General features: G+C 50.1%; 1 protein-coding gene across 1 annotated transcript in view; it reads right to left on the bottom strand.

The window, feature by feature from the left end:
* The window catches only part of GRIN2A (glutamate ionotropic receptor NMDA type subunit 2A), a 402,461-nt gene extending 378,947 nt beyond the window's left edge, over positions 1–23,514 (bottom strand). Inside the window, exon 1 of the mRNA XM_070065018.2 lies at positions 23,086–23,514. Coding sequence (XP_069921119.1) covers positions 23,086–23,499 — 414 coding nt within the window. The 5' untranslated portion in view covers positions 23,500–23,514. The remainder of the gene's footprint in view (positions 1–23,085) is intronic.
* Positions 23,515–24,391: the final 877 nt, after the last annotated feature.

The following is a 24,391-nucleotide window of genomic DNA, read 5'->3' as shown; positions in this document are numbered from 1 at the left end:
CCAATGGTAAAGGAAGACCTTTCTCTCTGTCTCTCTCTCTCTCACTGTCCACTCTGCCTGTAAAAAAAGAAAGAAAGAAAGAAAGAAAGAAAGAAAGAAAGAAAGAAAGAAAGAAAGAAAGAAAGAACGAACCGGGGGGGGCGCATGGAAGAAAGCCCTCGTGACCCCGTTCCCATGGTGCCACAGCTCAGCAGGCAGGAAGTGACTGAACTGAAAAAACCGAGGACGGCCTGAGTTGACTCCTGGGTACCTGGCTGAGGCATAGACAGCAATGGAGGTGTCAACAAAGCTTTAGGAAGGGAGAGTACTAATTCCAAATGTTCGTGAAAACTGGAATTAGAAGATGAGGTTGGTGGCAGCCATTGGCACAGTGGCTGTGATGCCACCTGGGACGCCTCCATCTGATTACAGAGTCCTTGGGGTAGAGTCCCAGCCCTGGCTCTGGCCTCCAGTTTCCTGCCAGTGGGCATCCTGGGAGGTGCAGGGTGATAGCTGAAGTACTTCGGTCCCTGTCACCCATGTGGGAGGCCCAGAATGAGCTCCTAGCTCCCAGCTTCAGCCTGGTCTAGCCCAGCCCTGACTACTGTGGGCATTTGGGGAGTGAACCAGTGGATGGGGGTGCCTCTGTCTGCTTTTCCAATGAAAGAGAATTTGGGGGGGGGGGGCTGGTGCTGTGGCGGCATAATGGGTAAAGCTGCCACCTGCAATGCCAGCATCCCCTATGGAAGCTGTTTCGAGTCCGGCTGCTCCACTTCCAATCCAGCTCTCTGCTATGGCCTGGGAAAGCAGTAGAAGATGGCCCAAGTGCTTGGGCCCTTGCACCTGCATGGGAGACTCAGAAGAAGCTCCTGGCTCCTGGCTTCAGATTGGCACAGCTCCAGCCATTGCAGCCAACTGGGGAGTGAACCAGCAGATGGAATTCACTCCCTCCCTCCTTCCCTCTTTCTCTCTCTCTACCTCTCCTTCTCTCTCTGTGTAACTCTTTCAAGTAAATAAATCTTTAAAAAAAAAGAATTTAAAAAAATGTTTAAAGATAAGTTTATTTGGGGACAAAACAAATTAAATCCATGCATATATAGAGTATCCAAATAGTTCACAGGAACACATACTATGAAATAAACAATGCAGGGTTTCAGTTATTTTGCATGCAAATTATCTTAAAATCCCACTTTTCCAGGACTGTTCTGAAGTACATGCTCAGAGCTCCCTTTGGAGGCGTGATCCGTGTTTGGGCACATGAGCAGGGAAGGTCAAGATCAGAGAGAGAGCCTGGGGGCGGGGGGCGGTGAGGACCAGGCGACAGGGACAGAGAGAAGCGGTCATGAGGCACTGGGCTGGGAGGACGCACAGGAGCAGAGGGCCCGCTGCGGCCCCACAGATGGCTCCATGTCTCACGTGGAGGCTGGGAAAATGAAGGCACGCAGAGCAAAGCTGCAGTCCCTGTCAATCCTTCTAATGAGTGGATGAGAAAGCTTCATTCCGGTGCTAATGGGTCTTCAACACCTTGCTCCTGCTTGCTAATCTTTGTAAGCAGACAGTACTGTGCTAAGTAAGCCTTGGCAGGAAACAGTACCCAGTTGTTTTTTAATCTTGTACTGTGAAGCTTCTCGTTTTTTAATTTTTTCTTGCGAAGTTTTTTTTTTAATTGGCATGATCCTGTCTGCTCATTTGTTAGTTTACTGTTGCTTTCTATTTACAGCATGTGAAACTTTAGCAGTGATATAACATTTCGTTTTAAAATATACTTTCTTTTTTTAAATATTTACTCATTTATTTGAAAGGCAGAGCGACAGAGAAAGAGCAAGAGACAAAGAGAGATCTTGCATTTGCTGGTTCACCCTCCAAATGGCTACAACAGCCAGGTCTCAGCCCAGCCACATCCAGGAACCAGGAACTCCATCCTGGTTTCCCACATGGGTGGCAGGGACACAGTTCTTGGGGCCATCATCCCCTGCCTTCCCAGGCACACTTGCAGGGAGCAGAGCAATGGGGACTCAAACCAGCACCCCAGTACGGGATGCCAGAATCACAAGCAACTGTGCCACAACACCGGCCCTATACTTACTTTCTGGTGAGATATATTTATAAAAGCACTGTGTTGTGGAGGGGTGGGTACAGCCGGTCCACTGTAAGTATAGCTTTACTCCCTGACCCAGCAAATCCACTCCTAGGTATATGCCCCAAAGAACTGAGAAGAGGTGTTCAAAGAAAGTGTGGGGAAATTAGGCACATGTGGCAATTCAAAGATGGCACCCAAAGGAAGTAAGGTGGGCAGTACCCAAAGTCGTTTACCACCAAAGCTGATTGGCTGCACAGCATCAGGGGAGGTGACAACTGATGATGAGTGTACAGACATATGGCTGGTCCTGTAAAAAGTCACCCTGTAAAATGACCTTTTAAGTAATTGATTGGTCCTTATGCCCTGCCCCAGTAATCCTGTGGTCTTGTGCTTTAAAAGGCTTTGCTATGCGCGCAATAAACCGAGTTCTTGCTTGCTTGACTTGACAGTCAGTTGCATCTGACTGTCTCCGGGATTGGGAGGCTGGGGAACGGGGGAGTGGCTCACTTACAGTCCATCCTCGTTCGGGTGGACTAAGACCCAGCAGAAAGATCATTCACAACAGCCGAGAGGTAGAACAGCCCAAACATCCATCAGTGGGTAAAGGGAGGAATGGAATGTGGCCTAGCCACACAATGGCACATCTGACCACACAATCTTGGAAACATTGTGCAAAACCAAAGAGGAGCAGCACAAAAGGGTACATAGTTTATGATTCCTCTCCATGCAGAAGAGGTCAGGTCGGTGCCCAGAGACAGCATGCAGAATGATGGCTTCCAGGGGCAGGAGGGGTGGGGGACAGAGAGGCTTGTTTGCGGAGGTGAGAAGAAGGTTCTGGAATCAGATGTAGGTGCTGGCTGCAACTCTGCGAATGTGCTGCCAGTGGATTTTTCACCTTAAAATAGTGTAAAGGAAAAACTTTATTTTTCAAAAAAATTTTTTGAAGTTTTGAGATAGCCTGCTTTCCATTCACATTATAGCCAGAGGCCTGACGCTCTGCTCAGAGTTCAACAAACAAAAAGCGGAGAGTTTAGCTGGAAAACAGGCAAGGGCCATGCACAACCATCGGATGAAAAGATGTCAACTTCAGCAACATACAGTGAACTTCAGTTATGTCGGTTTTACCGCAATTCAACAGAAACTGGTGAAAATGGCCCCGAGACTGAACGCAGAGTGGATGGGACAGAGAAAACCATGGTGTGGGAGTCACGACACTGAGTTCAAGGCCCAGCTCCGTTCCCCCGGGGCCACGAGTGAGGGCAAGTGTGGGCTCGCCAGGACTCAGCTCCCTCTACACAACAAGGATGGTGCTCCCGGGATCCCTGCCTGCACACTGGGGAGCCCAACAAAGGCACAGCGCACAGGTGCCCCTCCCATCCCTTCCACACCTGGGTGGCCTGCACAACTGGGATATCTGCGAGTGAGGAAGGCCAGAATAAGGCTGAGCCAAAAGAGGCAGGTGGGGGCAGGTTCTGTTCAAGGCATTCAGGGCCACTGCCAAGGGAGAAACCCACCAGGCAGCAAGGAAGACAGGCCGGGGACCCAGGGAGCAAGGCGGGGGCTACAGGCGTAGACTGAGGATGCTATCGAGGGGTGGCCGTAACTGAAACCCATTTTACAGATGAAAAAGATGAGGCCCAGAAAGGAGAGCAGGAGCAAGGAGGAATAAATGGATTATTTCAGAAAGACAGAACGTTACTTTATAGAAATGTAGTCAGGCAGATACACAGGACATTGTTTTAAGGATCTTCAGGTGGAGAAAGCGGACATTCCTTTAGATAAGGGAGATACTGCAGCTCAGAGCCTGCCTAACTCAATTCCTGATACTACCTGCTGTTCTCATCACAAAGGACTCCCCGAACAAGGTCAGATGTGGCAACTGCTAGAGCACCAAGCCCACCCTTCCCACCTGCAAATGAGCAAAGAGAAGTCCACAGTGGGCCTGGCCTGACTACTAGTGGCACTTTATTAGCACAAACTTCTGGACACGTCTTAGCACACCCCTTGGTCAGCTGCTCAGAACGGCCCCTGGGGCTGGCTACCCTGGCCCCCAGAGATGCAGGTCCTGAGCCCTGGAATTAGTGTTTACTCTTTATGGCAAGAGGGACTTGTCAGATGTGATTAGATTCAGGGTCTTGAAACTGGGGAGGCTATCCTGGCTATGTATTGTGTTGCAAGGGATGAGACTGAATGTTATCACAAAGATGGAGACCTGACACAGAAGACAGTGGCCATGTGATCCCTGAAGATGCTGCCCTGCTGGCTTGGAGGATGGAAGAAGGGGCCACCAGCCTAGGAATCCCCAAAAGAGATGGAGCCAGGTTTTGGGTCATTGGAGTTCAAAGCACGCATTCTCCCAGGGTTCTCAGAGGCCTGGGCAGCTTAGCAGCACACACCTGCAGGGACAAATGCAGGAGGGACATCCCAGGACACTGGTTTCACTTGATGATCTCGGTGAAAGGAAAAATACACACGGCTCTCCAAAAAGTCATTTCTATTTCGTTCTGGCCTCCCTTTCAAGGTAGCTACATGATGAGGTGGGAGGCATAATCTGCGTGAATGTTTAAGATAAAACCCAGAAAGAAGCTTTATTTTAAAACTGGCCTCCAGAGCCTACATTTATCAGACTCACCCTCTGAACTAGCTTCCTACTGCAGTGCTAACAAATTAACCCCCAAATCTAGGGGCTAAAAGTGACACAGGGCTCTTCTCTCCCAGCTCTGCACGTCCCCAGTCATGCGAGACTAATCAAGGAGCTGGCAGGGCTGCCTGCCCTGTGCAGGCCCTTCTGCAGGCTCCAGGGGCCGCCTGCACTCCCTGGCTGTGCCCGATTCTCTCCTTCGAAGAGCAGCACCCAGCCTCTGCTACTGTCATCACACCGCCTTCTCTGGCTCCCGCTGCACTGTCCCCCTTTAAATAAGGACCCCGGAGGTGACACTGAGCCACCTGGATGATTCCCAGGGATCTCCCCCATTTCACGATCCTTCACTGCGTTTGCAAAAACTGCTTTTGCCATACAAGGGAAGTAGTCACAGGTCTCAGGGATTAGGACGTGGACATCTTCGGGGCCGGGGAGGAGCAGGATTCTGTCTGCCATGTCCCTTTAAAGCTGTTGGAGTAAAACAGCTTAAGAAGCAACAGCTCTGGAAGACCTAGAGAACAGATTCAAGACAAGGACTCTGTTCTTCAATGCAGAAGCCTGGTGGCCTGAGTGGGAAGTCAGCATCCAAACAGGAGCAGGCTGGGTTCTCAGCTGGGGCTGAGAAATGGGAAAACCTCAACCCCCAGAGCATGGATGGAGGATCCCCCACCCTGGCATAGGGGTCTCTCAGCCTGGCAGCCAGGGAGCAGGGAGACAGGGAGCTGGTGATGGAGGCGCAGTCTGGCTTCAGTTCCTGCACCTGTCTCTCTCCACGGGAGAGGGCCTTGCTTGAGGAGAGCGGCTAGAACACTGACTCCCAAGAGAAGGGCCAAAGGGCCAGGCATCAGGATGCTTAGAAGGAAGCACGTTCCTGTTTTCCTGTTTTAGGAAAGGGAGCTTCCAGATGTTTCACGCTCTGCCTCCCCACCCAGGGCACGGCGGGCAAGTGGCAGAGGAGACCGGCTTCCTGTGCTCTGTTTTGGAAGGTTCCCTGAGAAGCCTAAGAGACACAGGGCAGCTCACTGATCCCCTGGTCCTGACGTCCAGGCTGAAAGGCTTTGGGTCTGTGAGCTGCCAGAGGCTCTAGGGCCTTCAGGAGCCCGTGGCCCCACCCTCCCAGGCCAGACGCTGAAGCGCTCACGTCAGACACAACAGCAGCCGCAGGATCTTATGGAGACCATGTCTGTTCCGACTGCCCCAGATGCTGCTGCACGGGTGGTGACGTCTGAGGAATTGTTCCCTGCACCTGTTCATTGCAGGCCCCACACGCCTCCTACTCTTGTTTAAAACCCAGTTCGCTGCCCCCTCGCCACTCTTCCCTGCCGCCCATGCAATGTCCCGTTCCCATCGCCAGGCAGTCACAGTCACCCTGCACCTGTGCTCTCCCGGAGGAGAGAACAGAGCATGGCTTCATGTCCCCGCAGAGCCCAGCTTCGACAGCTCAGGCCCACGCGGACGTGCCTCTCCAGTTCGCCTCCTGAAAAATCAGCGTAGTCGGGTCCCACGAAATGACTCTCTGCTGGGAAATTGCACATTCTAAAGCAGTTCTTGAAACAGCATTGATAGAGGGAAAACGGCTGAACAAGGCCCAGTGGCTAAGAACGAATAATCACGGAACTGCCTGCCAGGCTTCAAAAATATTTATTATTTTTTCAGGAATTCGAATTATTTTCTTGTACTTTATATTGGCTTTATCATTTTCTGGGGATTTCTGTGGACACCACGGGAAATATCAAAGAGACAAAGACATGCAGCACCTAGGGATATCAAAGCGGCAGCTAAATTAAAATATATTCCACAGCAGGTGTCATAAAAGATGCAAATTAAAACAAAGAGGTTAGCAATTTCAACTGGCCAATTAGCAAATTTTTGTTTCAAGTGCTGGCCAGTGTAAGGTCATAAATCCACTGCAAGACACAGCTCTTGGAAGTGTCCAGGGGTCCAACTGTTCTGGGAGCCAATTCACAGTGCGTATCAAGGTACCCCCCCATTTTTTTATGCAGTGACCCAATAATCTGTTAAAGGAGTCCATTCAAAGCCAGAAATCTACAGGGTATGCATTCCATTACAAAGATGTTCAATAGGTTTTTTTTTTTAAATAAAACTCTATTTATTTATTGAGAGACAGAGCTCCCGTCCACAAATGCCCACAACAGCTGGACATGCTATCCAAATCTCCCACACTGGTGACAGGGACCCAAGTACTTGAGCCATCACTTCCACCTCCAGTGGTCTACACTGGTAGAAAGCTGGAGTCAGGAGCTGGAGCTGGGAACAGAACTCACGCATTCCAATTTGGGATGCGGGTTTCTTTCTTTTTTTTAATGCAAGAGGTTTATTTATTGTCAAAGTCAGATTTAGCAGAGAGAGACGGGGCAGGGGGTAATTTTCCCATTGCTGGTTCACTTCCCCAGATGGCTGCAACCCTGGCAGAAGCCAGGAGCTTCATCCAGGTCTCCCACGTGGGTGCAGAGGCTCAAACACTTGGGCCATCTTCTGCTGCTTTTTCCAGGCCATTAGCAGGGAGCTGGATCAGAAGAGGAGCAGCTGGGATAAAGACCCACACTCCAGCACAACCAGCATTCCAGTTTCACCTGCTGCACCCCAACAGCCGCCCCGAAATGAGAGTTATCTAGCCGGCGTCTTCACCACTAGACCAAATGCCCACTCTGAGACATCATTTTTATTCATGCCATATTTGAAGAAATCTAAATTATCAGCAAGTAAATCATGATGTATCCATAGACTGGAAAGTGCAGCAGATAAAAATATTTATACATAATTTGAAATCCTCAGGAAAAATGGTAATTACAAGCTAGCTACCAAATTATATAATCAGCATACTCGTGTGTGTGTTCATATAGAAGGCATTGGAAAAAAAAGACAAAAAGGAAGTACAGTCATGCACTGTACAGTGACATTTCAACGATGTTTCGATGACAGACCACATGTGGAAGATTAGGTCTCCCAGTGTGCACAAGCTCACTCTACCACGTCTACCCAACCACAAAACTGCTGCAAAGCACACTTCCCAGAATGCGTCCCCATTGTTAAGGGACACACAACTGTATACCAGGAGTATGTATACATCTGTGCAGGGTGATACTGGAGGCCAACTTTATTTTCTTTCTTTTATTTATTTATTTTTTGGACAGGCAGAGTGGACAGTGAGAGAGAGAGACAGAGAGAAAGGTCTTCCTTTGCCATTGGTTCACCCTCCAATGGCCGCCAAGGCTGGCGCGCTGCGCTGATCCGAAGGCAGTAGCCAGGTGCTTCCTCCTGGTCTCCCATGGGGTGCAGGGCCCAAGCACTTGGGCCATCCTCCACTGCACTCCCTGGCCACAGCAGACAGCTGGCCTGAAGAGGGGCAACCGGGACAGAATCCGGCGCCCCGACCGGGACTAGAACCCGGTGTACCAGCACCGCGAGGCGGAGGATTAGCCTAGTGAGCCGCGGCGCCGGCTTTCTTTCTACTCCCTGAATCGCACAGATCCTCCGCATACATTCAATTACTTTGACATTAGCTGCAGCTAATTTTTTCAGTTTTTAAAAATCCTTATCCTGTTGAGATACACACTGACGTCTTTATAGATGTAGCACAGTGACCGCTAGGATCTGCTATCAAATGGGCCAGCGCAGTGAGGGGTGGAGGGCGTGTGGAGTTACAGATGAGGCGGCAATGGCCCTATGTTGATAACGGCTGAAGCTGGAGATGTGGGAGCGCCTCATACATTTTCCTGTGTTTGAAATCTTCCGGGGTGAAAGTATTTCTTTTAATGCGGTTAAACAGCTGAGAACAATGGAGAGGGAGAGGAAAGGGAGGGAAGAGAGAGTAAAAAATAAGAGAAGGGGGAAAGAAAGGAGGGGGGAGATAAGAAGAATAAAAACCCTAACACCAACTAATCAAGGCAACAGCGAATAACTAAAGTGCAAATCCGACCCTGAAGCTCAGGTCTTCACTCAAGGACTTCCAGTTTCAACATCCCGTCAGTGGGAGCCATGGCCATTATCTAACACCAAGCTCTGCCAAGCTGCTGCAAGCTACAAGCAAGCTGCAGACTCACCACGTGGTCCTGGATAGATTCACCCACGTCAATCGAGGCTACATTTCCCCGGCCCCACGGACATCTTGGCTCTCCAACAATTCACTGAGAAAACGTTTTTTCAGCCCCAGGACTACAGACGTGCAAGACAATATGGATTTCAAATGCCACTCACTTTTCCTGGCTGTGTATCCCTAATGTGAAGAGACGAGAGAGCTGGGGACATTCAGCCATTTGTGACAATAAAATAGATATTGGCAAAAAGCTCAGTGTTTTGATTGCAAGAAATATCATCGAGAGGAACATTCAGGAGTTATCCAAACATCACTCAAGTCTGGCAGCCTCGGGGAGCCCAGAAAGAGGAGCGAGGGCTTGCACGGTGAACTCGCCCTGGTCCTGCGTGGGCCACCCTCCTGCACTCTGCAATGCATCCTGGGACATGGCAGGTGGTGGCCTGTAGGAGCAGCACACTGGGCAGCGGCCGGCTCTTAGATCAGTTCTCCACTGTGACCATACGCCCTCCTTCAGACTCCTGCATCCCATGGTTTCCAGAACCACCCACCCGGCTGCATCACGCCAGCCATTAATTCTAAGTCTCCCCAACTAGATTCCCAGTTAATGTAATTTAATGTAATTTCCAGTTACATTAAATCAAAGTTGATCACAGAGGTATCTGTAGGGCATTTTGTCCCAAGATATGCACTCAACAAACATGTGAAGAATGAACATGTTAACAAGCCTGTAGATACAGCAGCCTCCCCTTATCCACGGGGAATACCTTCCAAGACCCCCAGGGGATGCCTAAAATTACAAACAGTCCCAAACCCTAGAACACTCCTATAAGAAAAGTTTATTTTATGAATTAGGCATAGTAAGAGACGAACAACAATAACTAATGATAAAGTAGAGATTACAACACAGTATAATAAAGTTTTAAAATTTATGTGAATGTGGTCTCTCTCTCACACATTGACAGTCAATCTGATAACTCTGATAGCTATTAAGTGACTAACAGACAGGCAGCAGGTACAGCTTGGACCCACTGGACAAAGGAATGATTCACACCCTGGGCAGGATGGGGCAGGATTTCATGAAACTACTCAAAACGGTATGCAACTTAAAACTTACAGATTGTTTATTTCTGTGCTTCTGTAATTTTCTAATGAATAGTTTCAAACTGTGGTTGACAGTAAGTGGAATGACAGAAAAGGAACACGGAGGTAACAGTGGACTACCGGAAACTGACTCAGAGGAGGTCGCTGACTGGGTTTCTGAGGACCTGTGACCCTTCAAATCGCACTTAGCAGATCTGGGAAGGGTCCGCAGCCTTTACTAGGTTATAAAGTGGTCCACGACTTCCCCCAAATCACCCCAAATTATCTTCAATCCCTGGAGCTGGTATCTGGTATAAGATCTGATGCACCAACAGTTTTCAGAAGTCACGACCTATATTAAAGAGTGGGTTTATTTTGTTTTAACAAGACAGGCACTGTTAGAATCAACAAAAAACCAATCTCTTTCAAGTCCCGGGTTGAAATTTGAAAGAGAAGATTCATATAATGTACCAACTTCAGCAAAAACTACCAGTGGAAGTAAACTGCCATTCCAATGAACACATTTTCTTTTTGCGTGGGTAACAGCCACCTCCAATGAGGGGGAAGAGTCTGAAAATCTTCAGTGCATTAATTGAGCAAATATTCTGCACTGCAAGATTTGCATTTTTTTAATACTCTGTACATGATGACCTATTTCAAAATGAATCAACATTACAAAATTTGGATGGAAAGATAAAGCATTTGGAAATCAATTTCCGGTTTTGCTTTTCCTTGGAGGAATGTGAGAAGTGGGGGAATGGGGAAGTGGATAAGCCATGGAATACTACCCAGAGCAGTTTCTGCCAATCTTCAGAATGCTGGGGCATACAACAGGTACAAAAAAAAAAAGTGGCAACTAAAAAATCAGATGGAGGGTCCTCCCTCGCCTCACATGGCAAGTTTCTAACATCCGGCTTTAAATATGACTTCCAGAGCAGATGGTGGTGCAGGTATTGCGGAGACACCTGTGGTTCTAGCACTCAGGTGTTGCTCCTGTGGCCCTGCTAACAGAGGCAAATTACGCTCAGGCACCACTGACTTAGTCTCAGGGAAGAATCCTGGACAGTCCATGTCCCCCAGCAATGCCTGAGACAGAAGAGGAAGTCAGGCCATTCAGATACAAGGGGAGGTCCACTCTCTGTCTCTTGAGAATATAAACATATCACTACAGTAAGATGTGCAAAATGTGAATATAGTTAATAATGATGATTAACTGCGTGCAATTTCAAATACGTCCCGAGATCATCAGCAATGATTCTAAACATCATCTTCTGTAGAAGTATTTCTTAGCCAAAAACATTCCCACTAGTAAATACGACGCCAGCTGACCTACTTATGTTTATATTTGCGTGTGTGTGTCTGTGTGTGTGAGCTGACATGTCCAGAGGTTTTCTGCTTTTCAAATCTTGTCCACCCTTCAGGATGATGGTAAGTCCTTTAGGGGTTTGAGATGATGATGCAGGGATCATAAATTCTTCCCCCATGTCAGTCAAATTTATACTGAATTACTCACACACTTGGACAAAGTGAGGATGTTGGTTTTCAGCCAGTTCCAAGGGCCTAAAGCGCCAGAGGTTGAGGATTTAAAAATAAAAATATCAAGGATTTGAAAGGTACAGAGTGTCTGAAAGAACCCTGGAGGTGACCCAAACCAATCTTGCCAATGCAAGCCCAATTCTCCACTCTCTTCCTGATGGACTGTCACAGCCTGACGCACACCTCCCATGCTGTGAAACATCGCACTCTTCTGAGTGTGTTAGGGACCTGATTGCCAAAGCCTATTCTTCCCATCAAGCCGAAACCTTACTCCTTACAATTTCACTTTCATTCTTTCTCCAGAACAAGAATCGAGGTTGAGAGTAAGCCTGCCGCCTGTAACAGCCCATGGGGCATCCGAGCACATTTCTCCTGTCCTCTCCAAGGTTCTCCTTCTCCAGGCACAACATCCCTAAAGTACTTCCTTCTGAGATGCTTAACATATTCATTTAGATGCCGCACAATCCTAAGGGTCCTCCCTCACCTCACATGGCAAGTTTCTAACATTCGGCTTCAAATATGACTTCCAGAACAGATGGTGGTGCAGGTATTGCGGAGACACCTGTGGTTCTAGCACTCAGGTGTTGCTACTGTGACCCTGCTACCAGAGGCAAATTACGCTCAGGCACCACTGACTTATTCTCAGGGAAGAATCCTGGACAGTCTATGTCCCCTAGCAATGCCTGAGACAGAAGAGGAAGTCAGGCCATTCAGATACAAGGGGAGGTCCACTCTAATTAAAGGACAGAGACCCTAGCAGGAAGCTTACTTTTCCTCCCCTTTCCTCTCTTCCTCCCCTTTTCCTTTGAATGTGAGCGTGTGATGGCTGGGACAGAGGCAGCCACACTGTGACTGTGATACACCAGGAGCAAAGCAGAAGATGGAAAGGACCTGTGTCAGTAAGTTATTAATTCATTAAATCCGACCTGGGTCTCCATACTAAACAAAGAACTGGATGTCTTAGTGGTTTAAGCCATTCACGGTCCAATATCGTTATTTGCAGCTGGAAACACCCCTAACAACAGAAAAAGCTCAAACAGAGCCATCGTCTCCCCTAATTTAAATATATTTCTATAAATATTTCTTCCAATTGCTGTAGAGCCACATCATTATCTAGCACCTGCTGACTCTCTGGCCAATTCAAGACAAACAAGCAGACGGACAAGTAAGAATGCTACCGCTGAGTACCCTAGTCTCCAAGGCTTACACAGTTCTTGTAGTTAACATAAATATGTGACCCTGGCTAGATGTGAGAACGGCTGAAGTGAACTTGAAAATGCACGCCTCAGCCAATGGCATTTGGGATGGGCTTTGGGGTGCAACATTGCTCAGAACACCTGCATCCCATAGCCGGGTGCCTGGGTTCAAATCCTGGTCCCACTCCTGGTTCCAGCTTCCCAATAATGCAAACCACGGGAGCCAGAGGACGAAGGTTCAGGTACTGGGGTCCATGCCACCCACACAGGAGCCCTAGACTGAGTTCCTAGCTTCAGTCTGGTGGAACCCCAGCTGCTGAAGGCATGTGGAGTATTTGGAGGGTGAACCAGCTGATGGAAGATATCCCCCACACACTTTTAAGTAAAGAAAATAAAGAAAAAATTCAAGAAGTTTACTATATTGTACTGGTGAAACAAAAATGCATCTGTAAGCCAGATTTTGCCCGCAGTTCCCACTTCATGACCATTGCAGTCCTCATTCCCTAGCTGGAAAGCCACAGAGGCCCCTGCCCATGCTAACACACAGTCTTCATAAGCCCCTGGAGGCTCCTGCCCATGCTAACACACAGTCTCCGTAAACCCACGGAGGCCCCTGCCCATGCTAACACACAGTCTCCGTAACCCCCACGGAGGCACCTGCCCATGCTAACACACAGTCTCTGTAACCCCCATGGAGGCCCCTGCCCGTGCTAACACACAGTCTCTGTAACCCCCATGGAGGCCCCTGCCTATGCTAATACACAGTCTTTGTAACCCCGTGGAGGCCCCTGCCCATGCTAACACACAGTCTCCGTAAACCCACGGAGGCCCCTGCCCGTGCTAACACACAGTCTCCGTAACCCCCACGGAGGCACCTGCCCGTGCTAACACACAGTCTTCATAAACCCCCGAAGGCCCCTGCCCATGCTAACACACAGTCTCCGTAAACCCACGGAGGCACCTGCCCGTGCTAACACACAGTCTCCGTAAACCCCCGGAGGCACACTGGTCAAGGAGCACAGACTTCCAATGATCAGACGGACAGGCTCTGCAGACCTCATGTACAACGTGGTGACTACAGTTAACAAAAACATGTGATAGGCTTGAAATCTGCCAAGATAGCAGAGAAGTATTTTCACCACCAAAAAAAAAAAAAAAAGGTAAGCACGTGCGGAAGAAACACGTCAACTAGCTCAACTGTGGCAATGACTTCACAACGTGTATGTGTATTCAAATATCGTGAGGCACACCTTAAATACGCCGTTTATCTGTGAATTACACAGGGGCTGGGGAACGGAACTCCCTGTGCCGCGTGCAGTGGGGGCCCACCCTCTCACCCTGCAAAGAACAGTCTTCAACTTCAAGGCCTCACCCAACATGTTCGTCATTTTAGTTGAGACAACCAAACATCAAAACCTACTGTCTGTATTGGAACGAAGCCCCTTCCCTAAACCGACTGGATGCACCGTCGTTAGCCTAAAGCAGTAATTTTTTAAAAATAAATAAATAAAGATCTAAAGAATAAGAGCTGAAAGGTCCAGGTCCCCGCTGTGGGGCTCTGAAGACACACCTGCAACTCTGAGCCTTTATTCATCTGAAAATAGGGATTCTTTAAATGAGTCCCGCTAGGGCTGCCAGGTTCCCCATGATCTCACTGAGTCATGATGGCGTGGCACAGATAAAATGAAGATACTTCGAAAAGCTCACGGAAAAATGGGATGTAAAGTATGAGTTTGTTTTGGTGCAAAAAAAAATATTTTCAACCCCTGCATTGCTTTTTCCTAATACACACTGCCCATTGTAAAGCCCCCTTACAAACACACAGCCCAGCTGCTGGAACCCCCCTGGTGCACAGGTCACAACCCCTTCCCGCTGACCATGTCTGATCTTCAGCTGGCCAGGACCAACTTCAGGACAAGCTCTAAAAAGGCCAAGGAAGCTTCTGGTTGTCCCAGCTGAGAAGTAAGAGCCTTGTCCCATTGGACCCTACACTTCCGTGCTCTGTGGATTCAGTCCCAGTTTCTCAAAGGGGATACACACAACCCTTAATCATGTATTTTCTAATTATTAAAAAGTATGTGTACACTGCAGAAAATAAAGCAACAAAACATAGACATAGTAAAAGAAAAAAATAGCATTCCTGCAATGAGCATCCACAACACAACACACCAAGCGCAGACCTGACCACACTCAAGTCCCACAGCTCTGTGCAGTAGATCCGATTATTGCTATGAAGACATTGAGGCTCAGAGACATTAGGAACTTCCCCACAGTCAACCAGCTGATAAGTGGTGGAACCTGAATTTAAACCTGGGTTATCAGCTGGCGCCGCAGCTCACTAGGCTAATCCTCCGCCTGCAGCGCTGGCACTCCGGGTTTTAATCCCAGTTGGGGTGCCGGTTCTGTCCCGGTTGCTCCTCTTCTAGTCCAGCTCTCTGCTGTGGCCCGAGAAGGCAGTGGAGGATGGCCCAAGTGCTTGGGCCCTGCACCCACATGGGAGACCAAGAGGAAGCACCTGGCTCCTGGCTTCAGATCGGCGCAGTGCGCCAGCCATGACGGCCTTTTGGGGGGTGAACCAACAGAAGGAAGACCTTTCTCTCTGCCTCTCTCTCTCACTATCTAACTCTGCCTGTCAAAAAAAAAAAAAAAAAAAAAAAGATGAAATCATGTCACTTGCAATGACATAGAGGATAAGGGAGGCCATGATGTTAAGGGAAATAAGCCAAGCCCGGAAAGAAGAATACCACATGGTCTCTCTCACGGGTGGCATCCATGAGCTGATCTCACAGAAGCCAAGAGTAGAACGGTAGCCACCGGTGGCGGAGAGGAGAGGGGAGTGGGGAGGTAGGGGTGTGGAACATCCAGCCTGCGGGCCACATAAGGTCTGTGCAATCATCTGGTTTGACCCTGCCAGGACTCAAAATTCAGTAAATCCATAGCAGGCTAATGTTTAAGTTGATAATTTCATGTAGCTTGCACATGATGTTAGAAATATCCCATTGGCCTTCAGCAGAAGAGAGCCCCCCCTCCCCCGCAACAGCGAAAGGCTATTTAACAGATGCCAAGTTAGAGTTAGACAGGGTACGAAATGCTGGTATTCCATTGCACGGCAGGGTGACGATAGATACGGACAACATTCTGTATGTTTCTCTTAAAAAAAAAAAAAGGATTTTTCATGTTTTCAACATAAAGCAATGTTGAATGTTTGAGGAGATAGACATGTTTAGCCTGACTGACACTACACAATGTATACATGTATTGAAACATTACATGATATCCTATAAATATGAATAATTTTCATGTCAGTTAAAATTTTAAGGATTAATTTTAAGGTGACATTATTTAAAAGATGAAAGCATGCACCAGTCTGATATGTTTCTTTCCAGTCTTTGCTTGAGAGCACACCCAAATCTTCAGAGTTGGAAGAGGTCCTAGAAATGCATCATCCCACACCTGCACTTTGCAAGAGGCCTGCAGGCTCAGAAAGGTGAGAGGCCTTTGCCAAAGACACGCTGGCATTGGGAATGGGATCGAGGTCCTCAGACTCTTTGTCTGAGGTTTTCTGGGATCTTCCAACTCAAGCAGGTTTGTAAAGACTTTGGGGAGTGGTGTGCTGAAAGGGACGTAAGGCTTCTGGGCTGAACAGGACAAAGTGTTATGGGATATTAATGATGGCAGCAGTGAACCCAGCAGGATGACCGCAAGTACACCATGGATTTGCTACCTTACCGTGGAGCAGCCTCTGGAAGGGACAGAGAATGTCCAAGAAACGCCCTCCCAACAAAGACCGGCCATGACCTTCACCTCCACAAGGGGTGTCAAGCCCCAAGGCCTTCTGAGCTGAGGATATTACCTAAACGAGGGAAGGGGCCAGCTGGGAACTGAAGAGAGGAAGACCCCTGCCCGCCTAAGGGTGGTGCAGGAGCAGGAGGACCTTCCTCTCCCTTCACCACGGCTGGGAGAAGGCGGGGCTTTCCGATTGGTGCAGGCAAGCGTGGAATTTGGATTTATTTTAATGGGATGCTTTCTTACTCTAAAATGTTGCCAACAAATACAAAAGTGGAAAATAAAGAGAAGGGGATAGGGGACGCAGGACCAGCAAAACACAAATAATCACGCTGCGTGCTCCTGTTGATGTGATGACCTATCCGCGGCCACCAACTCTGCATCGCAAACCCAAGGTTCAATTCCTATTCCTCGTCTCTAGTGTCTCTCTCTCTCCCCCGCCCTCTCTCTCTCTACCTCCCTCCCTCTCCCTCTCCACCTTCTCCTCCTCCTCCTCTCCCAACTCTTCCCAGTGTAGTATTTTCTGTAGGAGGCTACCAGAAGGAAGATCCTCGCCATGCAGGTCCTGCTGTAGCCGTCCAGGGTCTGCCGATGACCATCAGCTCCTGAGGCCCGTCTGCAGAGTTAGTCATGGCTGTTGGGACGATGCCTGTTGCTCTCCAATGACTTATGTGAGGAGGAGTTGATGACTGTATCTGACAGGCCTCATCAAGAAAGCTAAAAATAGGCTTCCCCACTCCGCCAGGAACTACCTGATGCCTCCGTAGCAGGAGCTGAGTGGGCTGCACCAACACTCCGAGCTGCGTGTCTGCCCTTTCCACGCACTCGCAGTGCGGAATGGGAAGGCCCGTCACTCACATCCATCTCCGCTGCTGGGTTACAAAAGGGCGCGAACTTGCACCTCCTACTGAGGCACTGTTACCCAGCAGGGCGCCACGGGGCCTTTGTATGTAACCCTCCAATTTCTGTGAGTCCTCGGGGATGGCTGGTAATTATCTGCCCACTAGACAGAAGAGGAGACTTGGCACACACCTATGAAATCAGGCAGCATTTAGGGAACAAACACCACATGGAAAGCCCTGGAGCGAACCGTGATATGTTCGCTCAGAAGCTGCCGCAAGCTGGCATCAGAACCAAGGGCTCGATTCATTCTATCAACAAACATATACCCAGTAACTGACGCAAATGGTGAGAGCAGTGCTGGGCGCATGGAAGGCCACAGACCTGCACTTGCTAAGGGGGGACAAATGGAAGAAAAGTTAAAGCCACTGTGGTACAAACAGAACACCCTGCAGCCACTTAAAGTCAAGTTTGAAAAGTTACTTAATGATAAGGAAAAATTCCAAGAATATATAATCAAGTTTTAAGAATACAGACACAGATTGTGAAATAAAACTGGATTGAAGTCAGAGAGAACACACTCGGTAACCTCCCTTTGCCGCTCCTAAGAGGTAGACTTCATAGAGAAACCCTTAGTTACTTTAAAACGTTCATAGCAGTGCTTGGAAAGGAGGAAAGAGAATCGTGGATGAAAAATAAAAGACTCCTTAACAAGGCGTGAATCCAAAGATGGGCCTCTACAATCCAAGTAGGAATGAAAGCCACAGGATCCGCGGCGGGCGACGGGTCCGGTATGAGCCATGGGAGCAAAGACGCCAGCCTCCACCCAGGGGCAGTGGACTGAAGAACTGAAGCCGAACTGCGCTGCTGGCTGGGAACTGGGCTGGAATACCTGCCCCAGAGGCCCCGTCTGTGTCAAGGAATCCCAGTCAGGTCACCAACGTGAAACTGCAGCCCACGCCCGCAACATAAGCACAAGCTGCACGGAGCAGAGAGGGAGCCCCGAGCTGAGCCTGTGACCCGAGCACTGCCTTAGAAACACACACACGGACATGTACAGGGCACAAGAATCCATACAACTGATGGGAAAGTAAGTTCACAAAGGATCACAGCGCACACGAGGACACTCAGTTAGTGAGTCTACAGATGGAAGAACTCCTAAGTGAAGAAACAAAGACACTAGAAACCAGAGAAGTGCTTTGCAGTAATCATTTTTTTTAAAATCCTTGACAAGAGAGAAGGAGGGATTTACATGCATAAAGTGAAAAGGGCTGTTCACCAAATGAAATGTAGGGAAGCATGAAAACAGAGCAATTGGATGTCTTGGAAACAAAGTCTACCATGTAAACAGGCAATAGATAGGCAAAATAACAGATCAGACAGAACAAGGTGGTGAACTGCAGTATAGATTTCAGGAAATCTTTCCAAACACAGCACAGAGAGGTAGAGAACTGAGAAGAAATACATGTCCTGAGAAACCACATGTACAAGGGTACTTCAACAAGTTCATAGAAAGCAGGATTAGAAGACATTTATTTTGTGCAAAAATATTTTTAAATCCACATGCAGTTTTATTTATAATAAATATTTTCCATGAGCATAGGCTTTAATTGTATTTATTTATTGGAAGGTCAGAATCATAGAGAGAGGGAAAGACAGAGAGAGAGAGAGATCTTCCTCCTGCTGGTTCACTCCCTAGGTGGCCACAATGGCCAGGGCTGAATCAGGCTAAAGCCAGGATCCAGGAGCTTCATCCTAGTCTCCCATGTGAGGTGCAGCGGCCTGGCAAATACTTTGGTCATCTCCTGCTGCTTTCCCAGGCCGTTAGCAGGGAGCTGGATCAGAAGTGGAGCAGCCGGGACACAAACCCGCACCCATACGAGATGCCAGCATTGCAGGCAGCAGCTTTACTGACTACCCCACGATATCAGCTCCAGCCTCAGTATCTTTTTTGAACCAAAATAGACTTCTTTTAATTGGATTTCCCAAAAACCATGTGAAGTATGCAAGTATGCGTCTCCAGAAGGAGAAAGTAGAGATAATGATGAAGAGGAAATATCCAGCAGATAGTGGCTGAGATGTTTCCAAAATTAAAGAACAAAAATGAGTCTTCCAAATAAGAAAGCCCTCGGAGAGCAAAGTAAAAAAGCAAAACCATATATCCACAGTATAGTCATTAAGTCGTACATAAATAGAGCTTAGAAGGAAATCCACCATGTCAGCAGTGGTTACCCTGGCGATAGGGTCTGCAGCAACATTTTCTTCTTTAAATTTTAATGTGCTAAGTGCTCTACAATGAAAAGACATTATTTTTATACAGTGTCTGTGCAGAAGGGGCATTTGTGATTTCAACTACACATAAACACACCTTCAAAAAATAAATCTGTCCTCAAGGGACTTGCACTCTACTATAGGAAGAGAATGATGTGCAGAAAGAACATGCCAAGTAGAGCCCAAAGAGTAGGTGCCATGGGTAGACGTGGCTGACATCTGAGGCTCACTCTTCCACCATGGAGCAGTGAGGAGAAAGCGGAGAAGAGGGGAGGGGTCAGGGCCATGGAGCAGCAACACCAAGGTCTAGTCCACAGGCTCGATTTGCTAGCGACTCTTACTACAGCCAGACAGTTACTTCCACCAGATGGCATCAAAATGGCCAAACCAAAATGCCCCTGGAATTTTATCTATGTCAAGCGTCATTTTCACCTCGAATTTAATTATCTTGTAAGACCACCCACTGATAAAAGCAAAAATTAACACCTCCATGATCAATTAACACCTCAAGAATCTTCCACTTAACACCATTCCCATTATTCTAAGAATTTGTTCTTTGATTCAAGGTCAGCTGGGCTGACGGGGAGGTAAAAACACCGTGGATGTGTGTTCATGCTAACAGATCATCAAATGCAATGCCACTCTTACCAGGGGCACTCCTATGGGGCCACAGGAATGTGTACTGAGGGGCGCTACCAAGTCAGCATCAGCTTAGTGGGGAGGCAGAGAGCCTTTGTCCACTTGGGGATGTCCTCCCTGTGGTCAGGACACTGCTGGCACACCCCAGCAAGGCAGAGTTTTAGACAAGGTCTCACGTCTGCCTCTCTGGAGCCAAATAAACGGTGCTCAACGTTCTAAGTGAAACAGGTGGCAAAGGCACAAGCCCAGAAGACGTGTTACTAAGGGAAGGGAGGGCTGGTCACATCTCAGGCGCTTTCCTTTTTCAACACGCCCAGGTGTCTCAGAATACCATCCTTTGAACAAGTCTTCTCAGGATCTTCAACATCATCAGCCCACCCCACACCTGGGACCTGACATTGCCCCTACACTTTCTCCCCAGCTTCTCCGACACCCCACTGCCTTCTCTTACCTTCCCACTGTCTCAGCAGTATCTCAGAGCCAGGGCAGGCCCTCCAGGACCAACTCAGAATGCCCAGAATGGGGGCTCTGTTCCTTTCAGCCCTCTGGAAGCAAGGGACTCTTCCTTCCCTCTTCTGCCCGCCCCCTCTCACGTCCCTCTGACTTCTCTGGCAATGTCCCTTCTCAGCTTCCCGATTGCTTTTCCCTTTACCCACTCGTAGGCAGGGTCACACTTGCCCACATCCCTGTGAGGGAGAGACAGGATGCTTCTACCTGTACCCACCCTGGACTTCTCAAAATGCCCTCTGCTATGGACCCTTCTGGGCTGCCTTGGACAGAGCCCAACATTCGCTGAGTCAAGACCTAGGAGTAGGCTTATCAGCCCCTAGTGCATATTATCAATGGGGTGCTCGCCAGCCTGTCAGCCCCCTTCCTGCTCCTGCTGTTCCCTTCTCTGCCTTCAGCGGGGTGGGTCAGTCAGGTGAGAGCCTGAGCCACACATCTGTGCCCTCAGACTCAGAAGAAAGGGCAGGAAGCCTGCTCAGATCTCCCAGCCTAGGCCTCAAGCCACCTTCTCTAATTCTCCAGTCTCTGCTGGACTCCTATAGGTTTAGAAATTCCACTTTCAGGACAGTCCCTGCTTTCGCTCAATTGTCATCCCTGTAATGAAAACCTCAGAAGGGCAGAGAGATCCCTGACAATACCGAGATCCTAAGATCACCCCCACACCCTGCTGGACACGGCTGCCTTGCTCTCCGTGCCTTCCTTAGAAGGCTGGTCCCTCCGCACACACAACCCCTCCATGGCTCTCCCTTTCTGTAGGAGACATCGATACTTGACTCTCCTGAAGATGGGATGACAAAGCTAAAGGACAGCTTGATTTGGTGGGACCCAAGGGATCACAGGCTGGGACCAGAAAGCCACATATCTGGCTGTGTGGTCTTGGCCAGCTCTCTTAACCACACCGTACCTCTGTCACTTCACCTCAGAGTTGAAGGCTTTGGACCCCAAGTGCCTTCCTGGTGCTGAAATGTCCTCTACACTTGTGGGGAGGCCCAGAGACCCCCTACTTTCTTCTTCCCAAAAAGGGAAACTCCTAAAACTGAAACGTGGCTTGGAAGGTGATCTGCCACACATAGGAATTCTGCTGGGCCACAAGCCACTTAGAATGAGTGTTTAATAAGATCCTGCATCCATTGGATACTTCGCTCAATGAGCGGCAGCCCTGGAGACCAGAAAAAATGAACATGGTTCCCGAAGGAGCCGGGGGGAGTGGCTGAGGCACAGGCAGACTCTGACTCAATGAACACACAGGTGCTGGGAGAGCAGCACCGGAACAGTGTTAGAGCAAACGCCTGCTTTCTCCGCTGCGATGCCCACCGCTCTCTAAGGAACACTGGCAGAGGGTCTCAGGGCTGAGGACCACACAGCACACCAGGGCACTCATTCCCCTCCCACTCCCCACTCCCCCTTTCCTGGGGGTGACACAGAGGTGCTGTGCACCTTTTATTCTCTTTCCCTTTTTTTCCTCATCCCTCAATTCTCCCTTCCAACCTTCCTCCCTCCCCCCACTACCGTGGATCTCCCCAGCCAGGCCCCGGAACCTCTCTCTCTCTCTCTCTCTCTCTCTCTCTCTCTCTCTCTTTCTCTTTCTCCCTCTCTCTCCCTCTCTCTCGCCTTCCTACCTCTCTCCCCTCCTCTCCCATCAAATGCTCCCAGGCTGTCCACACACAGATCTCCCCTCTCCTTCTAAGCCAAGAGGTCTGGGCCTGCATATACCCTCATTCTGAAACTCTGCAACTTCAGCACCAAGACCCGTCTTCTGGAGCCAACTCCTCCATCTGAGCGCCTTGGAGTCCCTGCCATGAGGTGTTGGCTCCACACGGGCAACACCTAAGGAACCTGCCAGGCCCTCCAAGCTCAGGATCTGAAGTGGCTTCTCCCCACTCAGTGCCTGCCTCACAGGAAGGCCATGGATGTGCTCCTGGATCCCAGAGCCGCTCAAAATTCCAACCTCTACCCACACACACCCACCCACCCACCCCCCCACACACACACAGGTGCAGGGAATCTGAGGAACCACTGCTTTCGGAAATCTTGGCATTTTATCCGATAACATATTCACATCCAATACTTTTAAAAACAGCTTTAGTCACCACAGAAGGGCGAAAGGTACACTTTGCACATAGCAACCAGGCATAATTGGTATTATACGAATCCGAGCCACGCTGTCTGATGCAGTCCCGGGCTCACCTCAGTGCTTTGCCTGAAAACTTCCAAAGGGTCCACCACCACCCCCAATGCCGCTGCTGCATTTTCCGCCTTCTTCCTGCCACACCAAACTGGCCCCCAGCGCCCCACTTCCAGAACCAAGGCAAAATGTGTCTCCATTTATTTCCGAGTGTTGGGGCCTCACTCACACCTGGGCTGGAAGCCAGGACACACCCAGCACACTCCGGACAAGACGAAAGCTAGGGGCGAGGGAGGACTCCCCGGGCCCCCTCCCGGGGTCGGGCAGCCCACCGCCTTTTGACCTTACCTTGTCAGCCATGATCATGGACGCACCCCCGTGGATGCCCAAGATGGGGATGAAAGTCTGGGAGGAGATAAAATCCAACATCTGGGCCACGGCCTCCTGGTCGGTGTCGTCCCCAAACACCAGGCCGTGGATGCGCGCCCCGGACATGAGGTCGCACACGTGCGTGATGAGGCTCTTGGGGTCGGTGCGGTTCATCAGCAGCGCCACCACGTTCACGTCCAGTGGCAGCCCCGCCGCCTGCTCCGGGCCCCACAGGTTTCGAAGTTCGCGCTCCGTCACGTCGTGGCTGTGACCCAGCAGCACCGCAATGTTCAGCGCGGGGGGACCCTTCTCCGCCGCCGCGCTCTGCGCCGGACCGCGCCAGACCAGAAGGGCCGGCAGCACCAGCAGGGTCCAGTAGCCCAGTCTGCCCATAGTCGCCACTTACGGTCCCTGCAAGGCGGAGAGTGAGAGGCAGGGCCGCGTGAGCCAGAGCTCCAGACCAAAGGCGTTACGCACAGGAGCCCCACCTGGGGCCACTGACTTCAGTCCTCATCCCTGATTTCGCCCACCTCCCTCGACCCTTCTGCAACTCGCTGCCTGCGCATTCCCCGTTCCCAGCCGCTTCCCCATGCCCGACCGGGTCCACATCGCCCACCGCATTCCCCAAGTTGGCTGCGGACCACAGCCCCAGAGCGCCCCGCCAGCCATGGACCCCACTCAGCTCCTGGGCGCCCAGAGTGAGCCCTCTTCTCTCCTATCCTCTCCCACCCTGGGTAGAGCGAACATCAGCTCGCGACCCCGCCCCCTGCTCAAGCGCAGCGGACCCGGGACCCGCCCCAGCTTGAGGAGGCGGGGTGCGGACTCTGGCAACCCAGCTGGTGCAAGGAGCGGGAAGATCGACCCCGCCCCCAGCGAACCCGCGACGTGCACCACACACCTCGCTCCATGCGTGGCACCCGCTGCAGACCCCGCAGCAGGGTACACCCCAAGCGCTCAGGAGCGGGGACGCTCGCTGCTGGGCCCAGGCCCAGCGGTGCTTAGGGGAACTTGGCGTCCGCCCCATCGCGTGCAGAGGCCCGTGGAGGACCCTCCCCCTCCAGGCCCGTGTGCGCACACACACGCGCGCGCACACACGACTCTCTCTCACGCGCCGTGTGCAATGCAGAATTCCCAGGAGTAGGCGCGTCCCCCCGCGGGCCACAGCGTGGGAGCTGGCAAAAAACGAGCGTGGGAGCGGAGGGAAAAGGCGGGCTCCCGGGAAGCGCTCGGAGGGACCTGGACCGTGCAGCCCCTCCCCAGCCTTTCCTCTGCGGGCCCTGCCTCC

Source organism: Oryctolagus cuniculus, chromosome 19 (assembly GCF_051225735.1).
Source record: "Oryctolagus cuniculus isolate XC-2025 breed Fujian yellow rabbit chromosome 19, ASM5122573v1, whole genome shotgun sequence".
Taxonomy (NCBI): Eukaryota; Metazoa; Chordata; class Mammalia; order Lagomorpha; family Leporidae; genus Oryctolagus; species Oryctolagus cuniculus.
The sequence above is the reverse complement of the archived record's forward strand: the minus strand, read 5'-3'. Positions and strand labels throughout refer to the sequence as shown.